The sequence below is a fragment of the Hylaeus volcanicus genome, chromosome 5 (genome assembly GCF_026283585.1).
Source record: "Hylaeus volcanicus isolate JK05 chromosome 5, UHH_iyHylVolc1.0_haploid, whole genome shotgun sequence".
In the NCBI taxonomy this organism is placed as follows: domain Eukaryota; kingdom Metazoa; phylum Arthropoda; class Insecta; order Hymenoptera; family Colletidae; genus Hylaeus; species Hylaeus volcanicus.
Genome location: NC_071980.1, coordinates 8,290,064 through 8,306,746, shown reverse-complemented (window position 1 = coordinate 8,306,746; position 16,683 = coordinate 8,290,064). Strand labels below are relative to the sequence as shown.

The following is a 16,683-nucleotide window of genomic DNA, read 5'->3' as shown; positions in this document are numbered from 1 at the left end:
GTACGACGAGTCCGGCCCTGGCATCGTTCACCGCAAGTGCTTCTAAGGTGTCGCACCGAGCTGGAGGGATTCACGATCTTCACCTGCTTTCTTTTCTTTTTCTTTTTTCTATCGATGCTCGCCATTATCGAGCCGCGATCTACGTCAGACATGGGCATAACTCGAGGTTCAGAGGGAACGAAAGAGAGAAGAAGGTGGCCACGGGGGAACGAGGTTTTGGGAAACGAAAATTACTGAAGTGCCTTTATTCTACACATTTATCAGACTGTAATTTACTTTGTAGTTTATACAACACGACTGTTTGTTATTAACGTTAATTAATTTATTGATAATCTACTCGGTCATTGCGAACGAGCCCTATCTCGGTCCTGTCAAACATGTATACGCAGACTTACATGCATCTATGCACACACATACACGCAAAGGCTTTCTCTTGAGAATCGTACGCGCACGTAATTTGGCATTTGCGATACGCACACGGGGTGGTAATCGACGAGAATGAAGTATACGATGAATAAGAAATGATAAAATAAACCATTAACCAGGCGCATCGACGTCGGCTCATATTGCTGCCTGGCGTATTTTGTTCTTCTTATTATATCATATAATTAATGATAATAAAAACTGTATTATATAATAAGTGGATGTCGGATTGTGTCAACCTTATCATCGCCCGGGTTCTTTGGCAGACGTTCAACCCAATGACATAATGGACGCGAACAAATTGCGAATTCATACTCGAAGAAGCTCGGGAGAAATATTGTGATTTCAATTCTCATGACATTTAACTTTGGATACCGTGTACTCTGGCGTACGGCCAACCTGGCTACAACTATACCTAACTATATTTTTATTCGCTTCGAATCAGGGACGTCTTAACAGCGATGTGGCCCTTATCTATACGGCTCGCATGAATACAAATATAAATGGCTGATATAAACATATATTTTCATTTCGCGCAAGTATTAACATTTGCAACATTTCTTTATAATATACTTGAAATTCATAGTTTCGAGGATGTCATGCTACAGACACGCGAGTGAAAGCTAATTCAAACGCGTGTCTATACAGTCCTGGATACAACGACAGATTTTAGTGGTCAATGCCGCACAAAGTTCACATTCATTTTTGTAACTACGTTCACGCCACAGATGATTGCAATGCATTAAGACGGCTCTGCTTCGAATAGTGGAAAATGTTGGAGGAGCAAGAATTATCAATTTTTATTACGCCAAGCTTGATCGAAAAAGGAAAAAATCTCGTCGATGGAATTCTAGAGATTTGATTCGACGATTAGGATATACGGAATATTTGCAAATTGAGTTCGCTGAGCGCGGAGGTTTGTCTACGTCAAAGACCCCTGATACTTCTCACTCCGATCTAGGAATAGCACACAGTCCGCGGCTGTTTGTTCCTATAGTTTCGTGCGGACTCGTATTAGAGAATTAGACAAAGAACACGCGAATAGAAACGCGTAACGTTTAGTACCCGGCTTTTCAAGATTTACTTGCCGCTCCCGGGAATTCAATTCTTCATCTCGGTGCATTGCAGCACGTTCACCATGATCCTCTATTTCCCTCAAAGTCTTCTATCTACATACGTTTTCGCTGTGTAAATACACACGTCGAGTTCTCAACATCGATCCTCTACTGCATAATGTATTTGAGATTCAAGAAAAGGAATATTCGTAAATTTTGTCGAAGAAATTTTACAGAATTCCGGTCATGATATTTTCTTACAAAGACATCTACACTACAAACTATAACGGAGCACCGCCCGTACTTTTAAATGTTCTGGACTTTTTGGTCGGTATGAAATAAAATCAACTGTATAGGATAAAAAAAGAAAAACAGAAAGCAACTTCTTTATCGTATCCTTTCAGCTCATATAATTGATTTCTATTTAATTCTCACTCAAAACTCTCGAACATGTAAACGTGCGAATGGTGCTCTGCTCCGCGATGTAGCTCTGCAGATTTAGTCGCACCCTATTCACCTCAAACACCGATCGATTCGTGAATATACGAATAACGAAGAAATAGTTTCTTGTACGAAGAATAAAATAGAATTTATGCAACAGAGGGTTCGGTAACGGTTTTAGAAGAAAGACGATGTCTCGTCATGATTCTTAGAAATTCTTTACGATCCCAGGGGTACCCGCAGGACAGATTTATCTCATATTCGACGTTGTCTCGGCGGTTGGTCCAAAAACGGTCAATTTTAGCCCCTTTCCTCGAAGGAAGAGCAACCGTAACCCAACACGAGCGGCAAAACTGTGGTACAGATAAAGAAATAGCAAAAATAGAGTCGGGGAGCGCATGCCGGGGGTCCACTGGGAGCATCTAGCCTTACAAGGCCCCCGGGTGACTTGCGTTTATTCTAACGCTTCGACGACTAAAATTAGAACCCGCACTCTTTGGGAAGCGTATGCACGCGTACGTGCACCTGCATGGGGTGGACGTGCGCCAGTTTAGGCGAGCTCTATTAAGCGCTATCTTTCTTCGTTCGGGACGGATGGGAGGTGAAAATGCTACAAGAGCGGAGGAAACTGATTTCACATGCGCGAAAGGTACGTGCTATAGCATCCTATCAAAGGTGGACGAAATTTTGTTGGAAGAGTTTCTGAAGAAAAGTTCTGTAGGGCTGGAAGGCGCAGAGATATACATATATCAAAATGACTACATCTGTTAAGGCGTCTGGCCACCCTGAGCGCTCGCCAGATGGGTACTATTCTTAACAAAAAGTTTAATTAAAAAATTAATCAAGTAATCGCAAAAATTCATTGCTATTCTTCAGATAATGTGTCTAAAAGTAGTGTGTACAAAAAAAGTGGTGTGTACAAATTTCAGAGCAATCGAACCGCACGTTTACTTTCTTTTGGGATTATCTCGAAACTACATTTTTCGAAATGGTACAACGTAAATCTCGTAAACTATCGGTCCGATTGCTCTGAAATTTGTACACACCACTTTTAGATACATTATCTGAAGAGTAGCAATGAATTTTTGCGATTACTTGATTAGTTCTTTTTTATTGACAATTTTTCTCGTGAAATTTCGATGAAGAATAAAAAAAAAAATTTCTTCGGCTCACCATAATTTTCTTAATGGTAAAAAGAAAAAATCCAATTGCTACTTTCTTGCGACGAACTCCAGAAACAAACTAATATTTTTTTTTTCTTTTTCACATGCAACTTAAGGAATATAATGATGGTACAGCCCACGCGCGTTTCGTGCCGAAGGCCTAACACAAAAATTTTTTTTTGTTATCTCAAATAATTTTTCATGTGTTCATTAAACCGTTTTTTTATTATGTATCAAAACATAAAAGTATTTTTTTCTATACTTTCACATTTATGAATTTTTTAAGAATAGTACCCATCTGGCGAGCGCTCAGGGTGGCCAGACGCCTTAATATGTAGCTATATCTAATCATAAATAATCATACTCTAATCGGCAGATAAAATTTTCATTAAAAATTGAAGTGCTTTTCCAATTTTATCGTGTCGATATGATAAATTACGTATTACGTGGAAGATTGGGTCCACGGATGCAAACATAAAATAATATACAATAGCTCAAAAACATGTTAGAACTTCTAAAAATTGTTAAAAATCATGGAGAATCTTGGTAATGGTACTATGACGATGATAATGATGTTTTAAAATAACATTAATCACGATCATCGTATAAACAATTTTCAAAATTTCACGTAACGTATGTTTAAAAAAAGAAAAAAAAACTACAAAATACTAATTACAGTTAACATTAGAATTATATTTTACTTGCAATTTCATTTCCATCAAATATACGTAACACGATCGGTGATTCAATTGTTCGGAATTTTTATGACAAACTTTTTTTTTTTTAGATATTTAAAATCAAAATACAAAAATCATATCTGCCCGTGAATGGTCGAGATATTAATGCAAGAGATGTATGAATAAATTACTTTACAATTTTATAATTTTGTATTTTGAATTTCCCCAAGTCGAAAAGTATTGTTTGATAATGATAATATAGGCGGAAGGTCTCAATTTGTTGGTAATTGTTAACAATGATTACAATATTTATTATACAAATAATTAATATCTATTTTGTTGGAAAACAAGTTTTTACAGTAATCGTTATTAATTAGCAGATGAATAACGTCGTCACGTTGCAAGAAACGTTATGTGACAATGGGCGGTTTCAGATAACGTATCACGCAAATACTATAATTGATCAATATTGTAACTATTGCTCAAAGTTACAAATCAAACGAAACCTTTCTTTTCGAGCGCAGAACTTTCTATTTTCTATTTTCTTTCGTCTTCGCGCGGGGTTGAAATGACCAAATAACATTGAAACAAGTAGGAACATTTGTTTCAGTTTCGAAGTTCTAAATGCGCATGAAAATTGTTATCTGATTGTAGTACGCGTATCGCTAAACTTTTCTCTGAACATCATACTGTAAAGGATATATATGACCCAGATCTGTACAAGCTATATTCAATCGTTTTACACGTCCCTACGTGCATACGCATGTCACAACGGAACATATGTCAGCGAGTTTCTTTATCAACAAAGAATAAAAGACAGTTATACTCGTGTAACCTCGTTCTCGCGATGCAAAACGTGTTTCGTTGCGCCGTATTTGGACTTAATCGAGTCTGATTCAAATAGTATTTCTACAAAAAGTAGCATTCGTGTGTTGATAGTGTTACGGCGATTGTTGAAAAAAGAAATGTACACGCTGTTAAAGGAAAAATAATAGCGATTAATCGTGACAAGAATGGGACTCGTCATTCTTACTAAGATGCGGTCCTGTGCGTTGTGTGGTCTGTATGTGTGACAAAAAACAAAAAGAAAATGTCAGTAGAAATCGACGTGCAAGTAAAAACAACGGTAGTAAGTTAGTGTATTACGAATGTTAATTTTTTTTTTATAAAATAAGAATTGCACGATTGGATTGAAGTGTGAATCGAAAATGCCGAGGTTAAATTCCGAAACAAGATGTCAATAGTAGAGAAGATTTTGAAGGACACGAGGTATGCTTTATCATTTGATCGAGATAATAGTAATAAGAAACAAATAATTATCTGTTTATTATCTCTCGAGAAAAATATTGAAATTTCTAGCGTATTTTGAAATGTGTCATCTATGATTAACATACGACATTTTTTTCCATATTTAATTTTTTACCTAAAGCTAAATGCTTCGAATAATTAATTATTGTAAAGTATTTTAAGAAATTCAAAAAAATTTAAAGATTATGCCCTAGTGAAAAATTATTTTTCAATTCAAAAATGAAAGATATTTGATGTTGTTGTCTTGATAAAATTCAGTGATTACTTTAATATCATGAGCAATATTTAAACTATGCAAACACTAGGGCCAATGCTATAAAAAAGAATTTTTATGTTTATCATGTAATGTAAAGTTCAGCCATATAATACAAATATTTCTTTTACAGATTCATATCATATTGGCACAAAATGTAATGTTACATTTATTATTATTATTAAATTATTTTTACAATGGGAAACGTTATACCAATGAGCTGGTTGAACCAGATGTTGTTGATTTTAAGTATAGTAAGTGCTTCGTTGTCTTTAGTTATACAAGAATGGGCAGGTCTCATACCATTACCGATTTATGTTTCGATTCTATGGGCTGTTTTTGTTGTAATAATATCAGTGTGGCTCAGTTGTTATTTACTTCAACTTGCACTAAAAGCAAATGGTCCACTTAACATAAAACTTCTCAATGACTGGTTATATAAAAAATTAGCGAGTAATATGAAGTTATACAATTCAGGGGGAAAAGAAATTTGCAATAGCAAGTGCAAAGATAAAGTAAAAGAAAATGATCATATAGATTCCATGCAAAAATCTAGCGAAAAGAATAAAGACAATGTTGCAACAATGAAAAAATCATCTAGGAAAATATTTACATTCAATGCAACATCCATTTCTTCGAAACGAAAAAAAATACCAGGAGTAAGTGACATGGTGAAAGAAATAAATTTAAAATGCATTGATATCTGGTATAAATCTATCAGCAGTGATAAATCATTTCCTGATGATGCACAAAAAATGCTAAAAAAATTATTGACCAAATTATTTTATAAAATCAACTTAATGGACAAAACAAAGCTAACTCATAAGCTAGCTAATGTGTTCTTGTTACATTTAAAAGAATATCACAGGTACAGGATGGTATTTTAAATAAATTGTGTTACCAATGTTATTGCTCAGTTTATGACAGCCTATATCTGTATCATAGATTGTCCTAAAATTGATGCGATAGCAGAAAATTTCTACTGAATGATAATTGTATTTTATTATAGGGCATCACGTCGGGTAGAAAAAGGAACAGCAACAAGTATAGAAGAAGCATTCAAGTATTTACATCCTGGTTCTCGTAACACATCAGTATTGGAGCATATGCTTGATCAAAAAATTAGTATCTTAGCACAAGAATTTTTACAATGGGAATTAACAAGTTCATTGCCATGTAAACTATTACTGTCTATTTTAGCAAAAAGATTATTATTAATTATAGAAACGATAAGTTCTCCAAACTATTTTTTCCAAAGTATATCAGATTTGTTACAACCTACATCAACAGAAGTCGCAGAAGTTCAAATTAAAAAGAATGAGGATGTATCATGCACAAAAGTACATATTTCTACAAAATTTAGTAATAAACAAAAATATTAATCAATCAATGATTATAAAATAATGAAAACGATTTTTTCAGAAATTTATATCTGACGCTTTAAGCGATGGTATAACGTCTTCAACGGCAGCTATAATTCCACGGCTCCTACCAAAACCTAAATCCAATGTATCTGCAAAAACTGTAGATGAAGATAAAAATAACTTATTAACCATAAATGACAAAAGACCTACTTTACGCTTAGATAATTTAGCTACAGAACATAGAGGTCTTTGGGGTCAGAGCATGTCAGAAGTAGATGCTGAAATAGATGATAAGATATCTCCAGTATATGAAGAACCCACTGATTTTGCAACAACAATTGCTAGACTTAGAAATGTATTACAACAAAAGTCAACTGTGAATACACCTTTGTAAGTAATAATATTTCCAATGTTTAACAATGTAATATTCTCTTACATTGGATATTTTCAGACACTTAGAAGAAAAATCTTATGTGGTATACGAAGGTAGTCAATTTACAAATTTATTGATTCCGTGGACAGAGTTCCATACAGCCCCCGATGGTTCGCAGCAGTTACTTTATTGTATTCAATTTGACGATGTGGAACAACGTGGAGTTGATTTATTTGAAACAACAACCGCTACTGTCAGGAGACAATACCGAGATTTTGCTCAGTTACATGCTTGTCTGCAAGAGGTACAATAAAAATTAAGTGTTTATTTTATTTCCTAATACAGTAAGTCCTTGAATTACACAGATTCGTAGGTATATAATTGTCTCACTTATATCCTTGGTCATATACGTGTACGTATTTACATATGAAAAAGGATACATAGGAATCTGTTTAATTTCATTTAACTTTTGTAATAGAAATTATGTATCAAATGAATTTTGATGAAAAAGAAAGATCAGTCATAGCAGAAATTCCTATTTAGTGGTACTGATTTCTAATTGGTCTTTGTAAGTTCTGCAATTAGTATAGAATATCATTCATATTCATCATCATGCTATATTTTTGTACCAAGTTTAATAAAAATCAAAGATTATAAATCGTTGGTCCTTGTGAATAACAATTATTCGATACCCCTAATAATGATTTCATATTATGCTTAACCACAGACTGATCTTTTTTTCCCTGTAATACACTGTATTTATACAATTCGAGTTACACAGGAAGTTTCGCAACAAAGTGAACGCGAAAACTGTCTGTATATTATTTTATTTGCTAGTTACGATATTTAATTTATAGATTCCAGAATTAGCGCCTATTATGACAGATTTAGTATTACCAGAAGGTGGACGTATTGAGTTAGAGAATTATTTAAAAACTCTAACTACACGCTTAGCTAACGAATGTCCACCACAATTGCGACATTTTCTGCGCCCAAGTAGTAGTGCTGGTAAAAAAGCAGATGTGGTTGCGCCTCGATTCGATAGATTTTTGGCCAAAACTGTAAGTGGTGTTTTCAACACTTTGAAAACAGTTGTGCCAGGGTTTGAAGCTGAACAAGAAGAGGAAAATGTTCAATTACCTACATTAATGCCTTTATCCGATATACCATGGAGGTTTGTCGAGGATATTAAATCGGTAATTTGATAAAGATCATGACAAAGCTGCTGATGATAAATTTAAAAAAATGAGATGTATTATTGTGTTATTGTAGAAAAGTATAGCAGGTGAACTCCAACAACTTGTAGATGAAAGAATTGAGTATTCTACTGTAGATACAGCTTACGAAGCTGTTGATTCAATGGATGGTAATAACGATACTGCATTGTTAACTCATTGGTCGGAAATCACAAAAGCTCCTTATGAAGGTAAATTCAATATAACAACAAATGTTATAATGTGTCTTAAAGTATGTAAGTATTTACAATTATTTAATTTTTCTTTTAACAGAAGAAGTAGATGAATTGGACTCACACTTAATGTTAACATGTGCTGCTATAGATCTCATCTGTGAATTATTAGCAGGCATTGGAAGTAATAATGCTTTACAACAAGAATCAGTCGTTAGGTGGACAAAGTTACTTTTTGGAAATGTCACTGAACCTTTATTACAAGTAATAATTCAGTATATTTTGTCCATTATTTTTTGCTACTATAGTAATTATTATTCATATTTTTATATTGAATTATTAATTTAAACCATTTTCCAGACTGCTATTCTTCAGATTTTTGATTGCTTGGGTAATATATCACTACTTAAAAATGTACAAAAATTTTCTGACGAGCCTCTAATACACACAAAGGAAAGACTGTTGCAACAACTACTAGCTAAAATTCCAAATAACGTAAAATTAATATTTGGTGAAGATGATATGTCAAACATTCTAAAATATCTACTTGGTTGTTATGAAATAAAGAAAATTAATGTAGATTTAAATCTACAGATATTAGATGTTCTAGCATCACAACTATTAATTTCATGTAGATCATAGTAATGTAATTCTACGGTCATTTAATTTAACTTAAAACTTGGTTAAGAAAGAACAGTACAATATATACCTATAAAGATGTATATTATTTAAATTATTTACTACCATTGGAAGTCATGAATTACTAAAATATATTTTAGTCAGGAAGGAATTGATGTGCCATATGTAGTAAATTTGTTGATAATTAACGACTAAGAACTATAAAATTTTCAAAACCAGACTGTGTACCTGATTATATATTTAAAATAAGAATGCCAAGTATTTTTTCCATTAACACGACTCTTATGAGTTATGACGTGTATTGTGCGTATTAGGTACTACATGTATTTAAACTGTACATTCGAATTTAATGTTTAAGTTTTGTACAAATGTTTATGAAAAACTATTATATTTCACATCAATAAAAGTCTATCAATACATACGAAATTTAAATGTAAGCAGAATTATAATAGATTAATACATATTTATTCTTACGATTAAACAAATTCAATTTGTAATTTAATTAATTCTCCTTTACTTGTTCATTTGTGGCCTTCTGTTTCTCTAATTGTGCTCTGAAAGAAATTGCATTTTGTGAAATACTTAATTATTTAAACGTAATATTGATAACTATTTACAATAATGCCAATAATAATTTTAACAGCATTTAAACATGTTTGATTTGTTTGATCACTGAATGTTCTAGATAAAAAATATTTATCATTCCCACCAGCCCCTGTCTAGCTAGGGTACCTCGGGGTTGCTAAGCCCGTACTGTAGCTCCATACTCGCATGCTACAGCCCCTGAGGGCACTTTATCATTCCCTTGTACCCTTCAAGATGCATATAATTGTTAGAAACTTTGATTTGTACCAAATATCTCTGATTCTAAAACATTCAGTGATCGTTTTTTAGTTCTATTTCAGTTATTACTTTTTAAGCATAAACAATTACTGTAATATAATTAAAAGAATCATTAAATTAGATCTATGTTTCCATAGTTAAGTTTGACAGAAGCAGTTTTCTACTTATTTGAATTAGCATTTAATTAACATTCTTCCCGTTACAAAACATACCTTAATTGTTGGTTAAAATCGTCCTCTACGTCGTCATCATCCCAATTGTCCTCCCAAACGCTGATATCTTCGTTGTCCTCATCTACCGCGGTCCAATCTACCAAGTGATTCAGCAAAGTTGAGGTTAGGTTGCAATATACACACATCTATTATTTTATAAGACTGGCTGTGTGGATTTTTGTACCTTCTGCAGGAAACTCTTCGAACTCGTCGTCTTCCTCCAGCAATCCCAGATCAACTTTCGTTTTGTCATTTTTACTGTCTGACATTTTCAGATCTGATATTAACCCACGCATTAATAACCAATTGCTGTTATCAAATGTGATTGAATGTATTTGAATTTTCTAGATTTTAGAAACTCAGCAACACTTGTTAGCAATATGAAACGAATATGTAAAGCCACGTGAAGCTAACGGTTTTCAGATTTCGATTTGCGTCTTGGAAGAAGGAAGGTGTACCAACGTGAAGAAGCCACAACTATGAATAATATCGACAGTAAAACGCGGTTAATTCAAAAACGAGATTCAAACACGAAAGTGGTAATTCTATCGTAAATTTTCCGCTGTCTCCATTTTATGTTAAAAATTATAATGAAATTAAATATGGTGTAGTCAACATGAAACTAAAGAAGAATTTAGGTTATCAATCTGTTATATTTTACTTTCTTTACAAAATGAAGCCACGGTGAGGTTACTATTGATGTATGTTACAATTTTGATTTTAAATTTATTTGAGACAGATGAATGTTTTTTTCTATTATTTTTTATCGTCATTTGAAATATAATTGTGTGTTACAACAAATTACATAGAAAGAATTGGTGCTTTATACAAAGTAAGTGATTAAATGTGGGGATTGGTTTACTACTAATAGTAGGCGTGATAGACGTATAACTTCTGAACGGTGTTTGATTTATTTAATACTATAAGAACGCTAGTTTTACAGGTTCCTTGAAATTGCTAACTCCTTACTGTACCTACAATTAAACATGGCTACAGCTGAGGACTATACCTGAGGGCCCAATGGAATTGAAATTGAAATTTAGTTATCTCAGCAATACAAGCAATTATGTCTACCATACTTCTGAGATGAATTGTGTTCAGTCTTTTTCATAAAAAGAATTTATTATCACATCACTATATACTATGCAGTAATGATAACCACCTGTAGATGTTAATCTCGAGAACAAAGGAACATTATCCTTTTGCAAATAAGACGTCTCAATGATTATGTGTCTTTTGTTCGACTTGGATACGTTCAGTTACGAGTATATCGATTTTTGTTCTACAAATATTTTTATATCAAGCGACACACATGTTTTTAAGAACGTCTTTTATCGTAATTGGTCCACTCGTGTCATGATATCGACGAATTGCGCAATTTATTAGATAAAATTTGGACAGCAGCCAATTATTCTGCGATCGGTGGAGGAATAGTCTCATAGTTAAGATAGTTCCATCATGTTAACGATATTGCTAGGTATGATAACTTTATTATGATTCGAATAATTTGTCAAAAACTTTGTGAAATCTTAATACAGGCATACCATTGATATTATCAGTAAACGATAATCGTGTTTCTGAAATATCAAGTATAATTGACGTGAAACATACCCCCGAAAACAAAGATTTTGATAAATTAGACACGAGCCTCTTCGATACGTATCCTGTATTGGTGCCGCCAAACTTGGTAAACAAATCAATCAATTAGGCGCGTTTTCCGAATCATGGTATAGGTTACATTATATTCGTGTAAATGTAATGATTCCGTTTATAAGTTATCTTTACAATAATCGCTCGCATAGATATTACAAATTTGTTTGAAAGACACCGCATTGCTTGATAAATTGCATGCCAACGTTAACGATTGCAACGATTATGCTTGTATGTTCTCGAAAATAATCGAGGATGACTCGATGAAATCCGTTGAGTCCGCAATAAAAAATGATACAATGGATAACGTCAGCCAAGCATTCAAGCAAAGTATACAAGATTGTGTGGTATGGTGGAAGTTATTCAAACATTTCGATGCGAAAGCAAATTCTCGCCAGGAACTGGGGAGGTGTCTGTTTCAAACATTTACATCCGTAAGCGATATTTCAACGTAAAAAGAGAACAATAATTGTGCAACAAATTTTATGGAACAAAAAAAAAAAGGAATTTTACTCGTAAGAATTCTTTTATGTTTTCAGAAGTGTAGAGAACCTGTTTTAGATAAAATAAGATTACTTTTAATTACCAAAGAAGAAAGATAAAAATATATTATTATATTTAGGGAAGGAGTATTTGAAATGATAGTAAGACAAAGTGTTTCGTAACAAAATAAAATTTCAATATATTTTCTATATATAACAAATAATATTATGTTCACATTTGCATCATATTGCATGATTTTTTTAATTTGATATCATCTATGTTTGTTGCATACCCTACACATCATACATTCAATTTAATTACAACATTTCCATGCAACATGTTCTAATATATACAGATTTCAGTTCCCTCTTTGTAAACGAGAAAAAATAATAAAAATTGAATACTGTATTTTGTATCTATCATTAACAAGGATATGTTTGCAAGTGTACGTCTCATGTATAGTCTTAATTATTATGAGGAAAGAAAAGTATTTACTCTAATGGCTTTGAATTTATTCACCCAAATAGCAGGTGAATTCAAAATAAATAATAAAGAAATGTTTTTAAAATATATTAATATTTTTTTTTTTTTTTTTAAATAAATATATCACCACAACAACTTATTAAACAATAATTTCATGGCTATTCCATAACTACATATCGTTATTGTACTTTTTTCAAAGGAACAAGTTGGTATTTAACTAAATTTTCTTAAAGACTGCAGTCTCAACTAAAGTTTTTTAACTTCTAAGACTTCTCTTCATCTTTAGGTTGTTCTCTTGTAATACTCCCATTTCTTGCCCATATTTTAAACTCCATACCTCTTTTAAAATGTCGTACAATACTAGATATACCTATTATTATGTACAGCATTGCTATTGCAATGAAATACCCACCATAGACAAAATACTAGAAAAAAGATATAAGATTCAGAATATAAATAACACACGAAGCCTACAATATGGAATCAAAATACATTATCTAAATTCTTCTATATAATTATCTCTTAAGATAATTACAAAAAAAATGTATGTATATAAATAATATACAGATTAACATCATGGAAAATGACAATTGTGGAAGTCAGTTAATTAGTTACAAACAATATTAAATTTTTCTATGTACAAAACTCTGTTTCTGGATTACAAATTTTGAAGATATCTGAACTGAAATTCAGATTTAATCTTACCTGAGATCTCAGATCTAATCCTAAGTTTCCATTCACTACTATAGCTGTTAATACAGTTTGTAGTAACAATGCAAAAAAGGTATTTATACCAAATATTAAACCATAACTGTCCTCTGATATATGTTTTGCAATTTCAAAGCTGAAATTAAATATACAATATAAAGGAATGTAAATAAATTAATTTTTCAATATACAATTACATTCAAAATTATATATACCTTGCAACAGTAACCATTGTGTGATGAATGATTCCAAACACTACATAAGAAGCATATAACAACCAAATAGTGTAACTGTACGAAGAGATCACTAGGAAAATACCTTCCACAAATGACATGAGTGATACTACTACATCTCCAATTAGAGACCAATTAAATGGAATTTTTCCGATGCAAAAAACGGTTACCGTACCTAATGATAAAAATCAGAATTATGTTTGTATTCATCAAACATAATTACACAACAGAAACATTATATTAATAATGAGATGATTGAAAATGATATACAAATCTAGAATACTTTTGGAAATAAATTATGATACTTGAGAAAACACTGCACTTTTATCATGAAGAAATCTTGAACATGCTATGGTATTTCCACTTAAAAAGTTTTAGATAAGAGAATATCCCACCGATTAACCACTGTTATCATTTAAAGCTGCATGATAATAATATGTTAGTTATCTATTGTTATCATCATATAAATGAAGCATTAACTACTTAAATAAGTTAATATTCAAGGTCATAAATATATTTATTGCTTGACAACATGAACTAAAAAACCAAACTATATGTAAAATGTATATAAGTTATAGATGCTCACCTATAATTGTATAAAGAGCATCTACAGCTCCGTTATAGATGCTATCAGTAGAGGATACTGCAGTTTGCCAAAGTAATTGGATATAACTAGTAATTTGTAAATATCCGCAAGTTGAAAGAGACCACCACATCGACCATTTTACAACATGACCATTTGAGTATGCTTGCAAACAATCTTTCAATAATAAAATATAAGCTTGTCTTACTTTCTGCACAATTGAAATATTTGTTTTAGGAGAAGCATACTCAACATGTTGTTCAGATATACACAATATATGATTTGAATTATGTTGTTGCAATCCTACTGTTCCATTATTCGTTAACAAAATACGATTTTTGTTTTTTGTATGAAAATAAATAGATTGGCCAACAGAGGGTAAAAAGAATGCCCATACCATTGCGAATGTAATAGCTGTAAAATAGAGTTTATTTTATACAAACTACAAATCTAACAAAGTTATTTGTCTACTTTACAACTTGAAAAATATTTAATATATAGTAATTTATATAAACCAAAGAACACATATATTATTTACTATCCCATAGTAACGCAAATATTCTTATTTTTTCTATATAAAGACTTAAATATATCTAAAAATAAATACCTGACAGAGTAATATAATTTAGTTGATGGTAATCTAACAGATTAAAGGAAGTTGTTACTTGAGCAACAATACCAGCCATACAACGTCCCACAAGAGATGCTGCTTTTGTATGGCTAGTTACTTCTTGATAATGTTTTTTATCAACTTTAGCATAAATGTAGGTGAAGTATGCTACTTCCGTGGAGAAAAACAAGCCATAAAAAAATTCTACAATTTGCATAGACAAAACATCTTGTCCTAATATGATGAGAAGGAAAGTGATAGCTCCGGAGAGGCCACACAAAATAATGATAGGCTTGTATCGTACAAAGTCTGTTATTAAGAATACAACAAATAAAGTTGCGAAATAAGAATATGTAGAAACAGGAAAAATTTCTTGGTTTACCTGAAAAATTATTATACCTTCGTAAGATTCTTTATGAAACTTAAGTAAGCTACGGAATATTTAGAAAAAAAAAAATATTTGAATCCAATAATATAAATCAAAGTAATTTTTATACACACACAGATGCAAAACTTGTTGGACCATTATCCCAATGCTAATGAATGATCAATCATGCAGGATGGACAAAAAGAGGAAAAAGAAATTCCTTATGCAAATGAAATTTTAATAATTAATCTACTACATGATAGATCCAATTCTTATTTAATTATTGAAATATAATATACAATTATCTTCAAAACAGCAAATTGCACTCTGACTGATTTGTCATGCCTGTTTTTAATGGATTAATTGAACTGAAAACTATGTAATAAAACATACTTACTTGGATGTCTGTGAAATTTTTCCACGGGCCTGTTAAATAATCAGTCACGTAAGATTCCGAAGGTCTGAACTCTTTAAAACAACCAAATACGCACAAAATACATGAAATTGTTATCCACTTCATGTTAATAGCTTCTTAGATGTATCTCTTCTTCTCTTTTTTGTTTTCGGATTTTGTACCATCACCATTCTTTAAATATTTATTTTATGTACTTTTTTAGAATCATTTATTATACTATTGTATGGAGACGTAAACATTGTATGTAAACATAGAGAAAGAGACATTAAGTTGTAACTGTCACTTCGTTTACTTCGAGTTCAATCAAACGTTAAATAATGAAATTTTGTAAAATACACGTGTAATCTACAAACGTCCGTATAAAATATTTTGAACTCACTGTCATCACAGAACACCTAGTCAAACTTTATCATTTAAATTGAAAGAATTTTCGTCAACTATGAACAGAACCTCGTGCTCCATATCCTCTCTGCATCGAAGGAGCCATGTAAATGAAAAGCACTGCACACAAAGTTCAAATTCGAGCACAATAGGACAGTGAGGGCGCAACAATCTCACCATACAATGAAAAAATGTGGAGAGGGGAACTTAAAGTGACGTAAATGTAAAATTATAATTGCAATAAACGCCATCTATTATATGTATGTATACAACACGTCTGCATGTGATTTACAGCATCATTCAAGTTGCGATGAACGAAGTTGGATATAGTTTTGCGAGCACTGTAATTTACCAGTGCTGAAATTTTATATATAAAATGCAAAGAAACGTATTTTCATTAGATTTTTTTTAAATGATTTCAAATACATTTTCTTTCAACATTTCATCCTTCTTTTCGGGTCTTCACTGGAAGATCTTGAAGAGGTTATGGGGCTAACATTTATATTACCAAAAGAAATATTTATCACTCTCTATATAACAATACAGTCAAGAGTTTGAAAAAATACATTTCTGATATACTGATATAATACTATTGCAATATAAGTTCATAG

At 31.9% G+C, this 16,683-nt stretch overlaps 3 protein-coding genes and 1 long non-coding RNA gene across 4 annotated transcripts; 2 read left to right on the top strand and 2 right to left on the bottom strand.

The window, feature by feature from the left end:
- The first annotated feature begins 4,189 nt into the window (after window positions 1-4,189).
- Window positions 4,190-9,260, top strand: LOC128876266 (uncharacterized). The gene is made up of 9 exons (XM_054122473.1): window positions 4,190-5,028; window positions 5,454-6,188; window positions 6,330-6,660; window positions 6,743-7,074; window positions 7,136-7,361; window positions 7,915-8,253; window positions 8,330-8,483; window positions 8,566-8,729; window positions 8,826-9,260. The coding sequence occupies exons 2-9, from the start codon at window positions 5,518-5,520 to the stop codon at window positions 9,105-9,107; spliced, it is 2,499 nt and encodes an 832-aa protein (XP_053978448.1). The 5' UTR covers window positions 4,190-5,028; window positions 5,454-5,517; the 3' UTR covers window positions 9,108-9,260.
- Window positions 9,261-9,475: 215 nt separating this feature from the next.
- On the bottom strand, window positions 9,476-10,605 carry LOC128876275 (26S proteasome complex subunit SEM1). Its single transcript, XM_054122491.1, has 3 exons — window positions 10,344-10,605; window positions 10,160-10,256; window positions 9,476-9,658 (listed from the first exon to the last, which is right to left on the bottom strand). Exons 1-3 carry the CDS (start codon window positions 10,453-10,455, stop codon window positions 9,607-9,609), a joined length of 261 nt encoding a protein of 86 aa, XP_053978466.1. The 5' UTR covers window positions 10,456-10,605; the 3' UTR covers window positions 9,476-9,606.
- Window positions 10,606-11,186: 581 nt separating this feature from the next.
- On the top strand, window positions 11,187-12,884 carry LOC128876276 (uncharacterized). Its single transcript, XR_008456989.1, has 2 exons — window positions 11,187-12,243; window positions 12,349-12,884. It is a non-coding gene; the product is annotated as an uncharacterized LOC128876276 (long non-coding RNA).
- On the bottom strand, window positions 12,465-16,668 carry LOC128876268 (thiamine transporter 1-like). The gene is made up of 7 exons (XM_054122477.1): window positions 16,071-16,668; window positions 15,674-15,862; window positions 14,907-15,291; window positions 14,303-14,713; window positions 13,699-13,891; window positions 13,481-13,619; window positions 12,465-13,200 (listed from the first exon to the last, which is right to left on the bottom strand). The coding sequence occupies exons 2-7, from the start codon at window positions 15,794-15,796 to the stop codon at window positions 13,039-13,041; spliced, it is 1,413 nt and encodes a 470-aa protein (XP_053978452.1). The 5' UTR covers window positions 15,797-15,862; window positions 16,071-16,668; the 3' UTR covers window positions 12,465-13,038.
- Between the last annotated feature and the right edge of the window lie 15 nt (window positions 16,669-16,683).

Bases quoted from the DNA above. Each gene is read 5' to 3' on its own strand.
- LOC128876268 (XM_054122477.1), bottom strand. From the start codon at position 15,796: ATGAAGTGGATAACAATTTCATGTATTTTGTGCGTATTTGGTTGTTTT. The intron at 15,292-15,673 runs GTAAGTATGTTT...ATAATTTTTCAG, and splicing joins AAAATTTCACAGACATCCAA to GTAAACCAAGAAATTTTTCC. The intron at 14,714-14,906 runs GTATTTATTTTT...TCTATTTTACAG, and splicing joins AAATTATATTACTCTGTCAG to CTATTACATTCGCAATGGTA.
- LOC128876275 (XM_054122491.1), bottom strand. From the start codon at position 10,455: ATGCGTGGGTTAATATCAGATCTGAAAATGTCAGACAGTAAAAATGAC. The intron at 10,257-10,343 runs GTACAAAAATCC...ATCACTTGGTAG, and splicing joins CGAAGAGTTTCCTGCAGAAG to ATTGGACCGCGGTAGATGAG. The intron at 9,659-10,159 runs GTATGTTTTGTA...AATTTCTTTCAG, and splicing joins GATTTTAACCAACAATTAAG to AGCACAATTAGAGAAACAGA.
- LOC128876266 (XM_054122473.1), top strand. From the start codon at position 5,518: ATGGGAAACGTTATACCAATGAGCTGGTTGAACCAGATGTTGTTGATT. The intron at 7,362-7,914 runs GTACAATAAAAA...TTTAATTTATAG, and splicing joins TACATGCTTGTCTGCAAGAG to ATTCCAGAATTAGCGCCTAT. The intron at 8,254-8,329 runs GTAATTTGATAA...GTGTTATTGTAG, and splicing joins TTGTCGAGGATATTAAATCG to AAAAGTATAGCAGGTGAACT.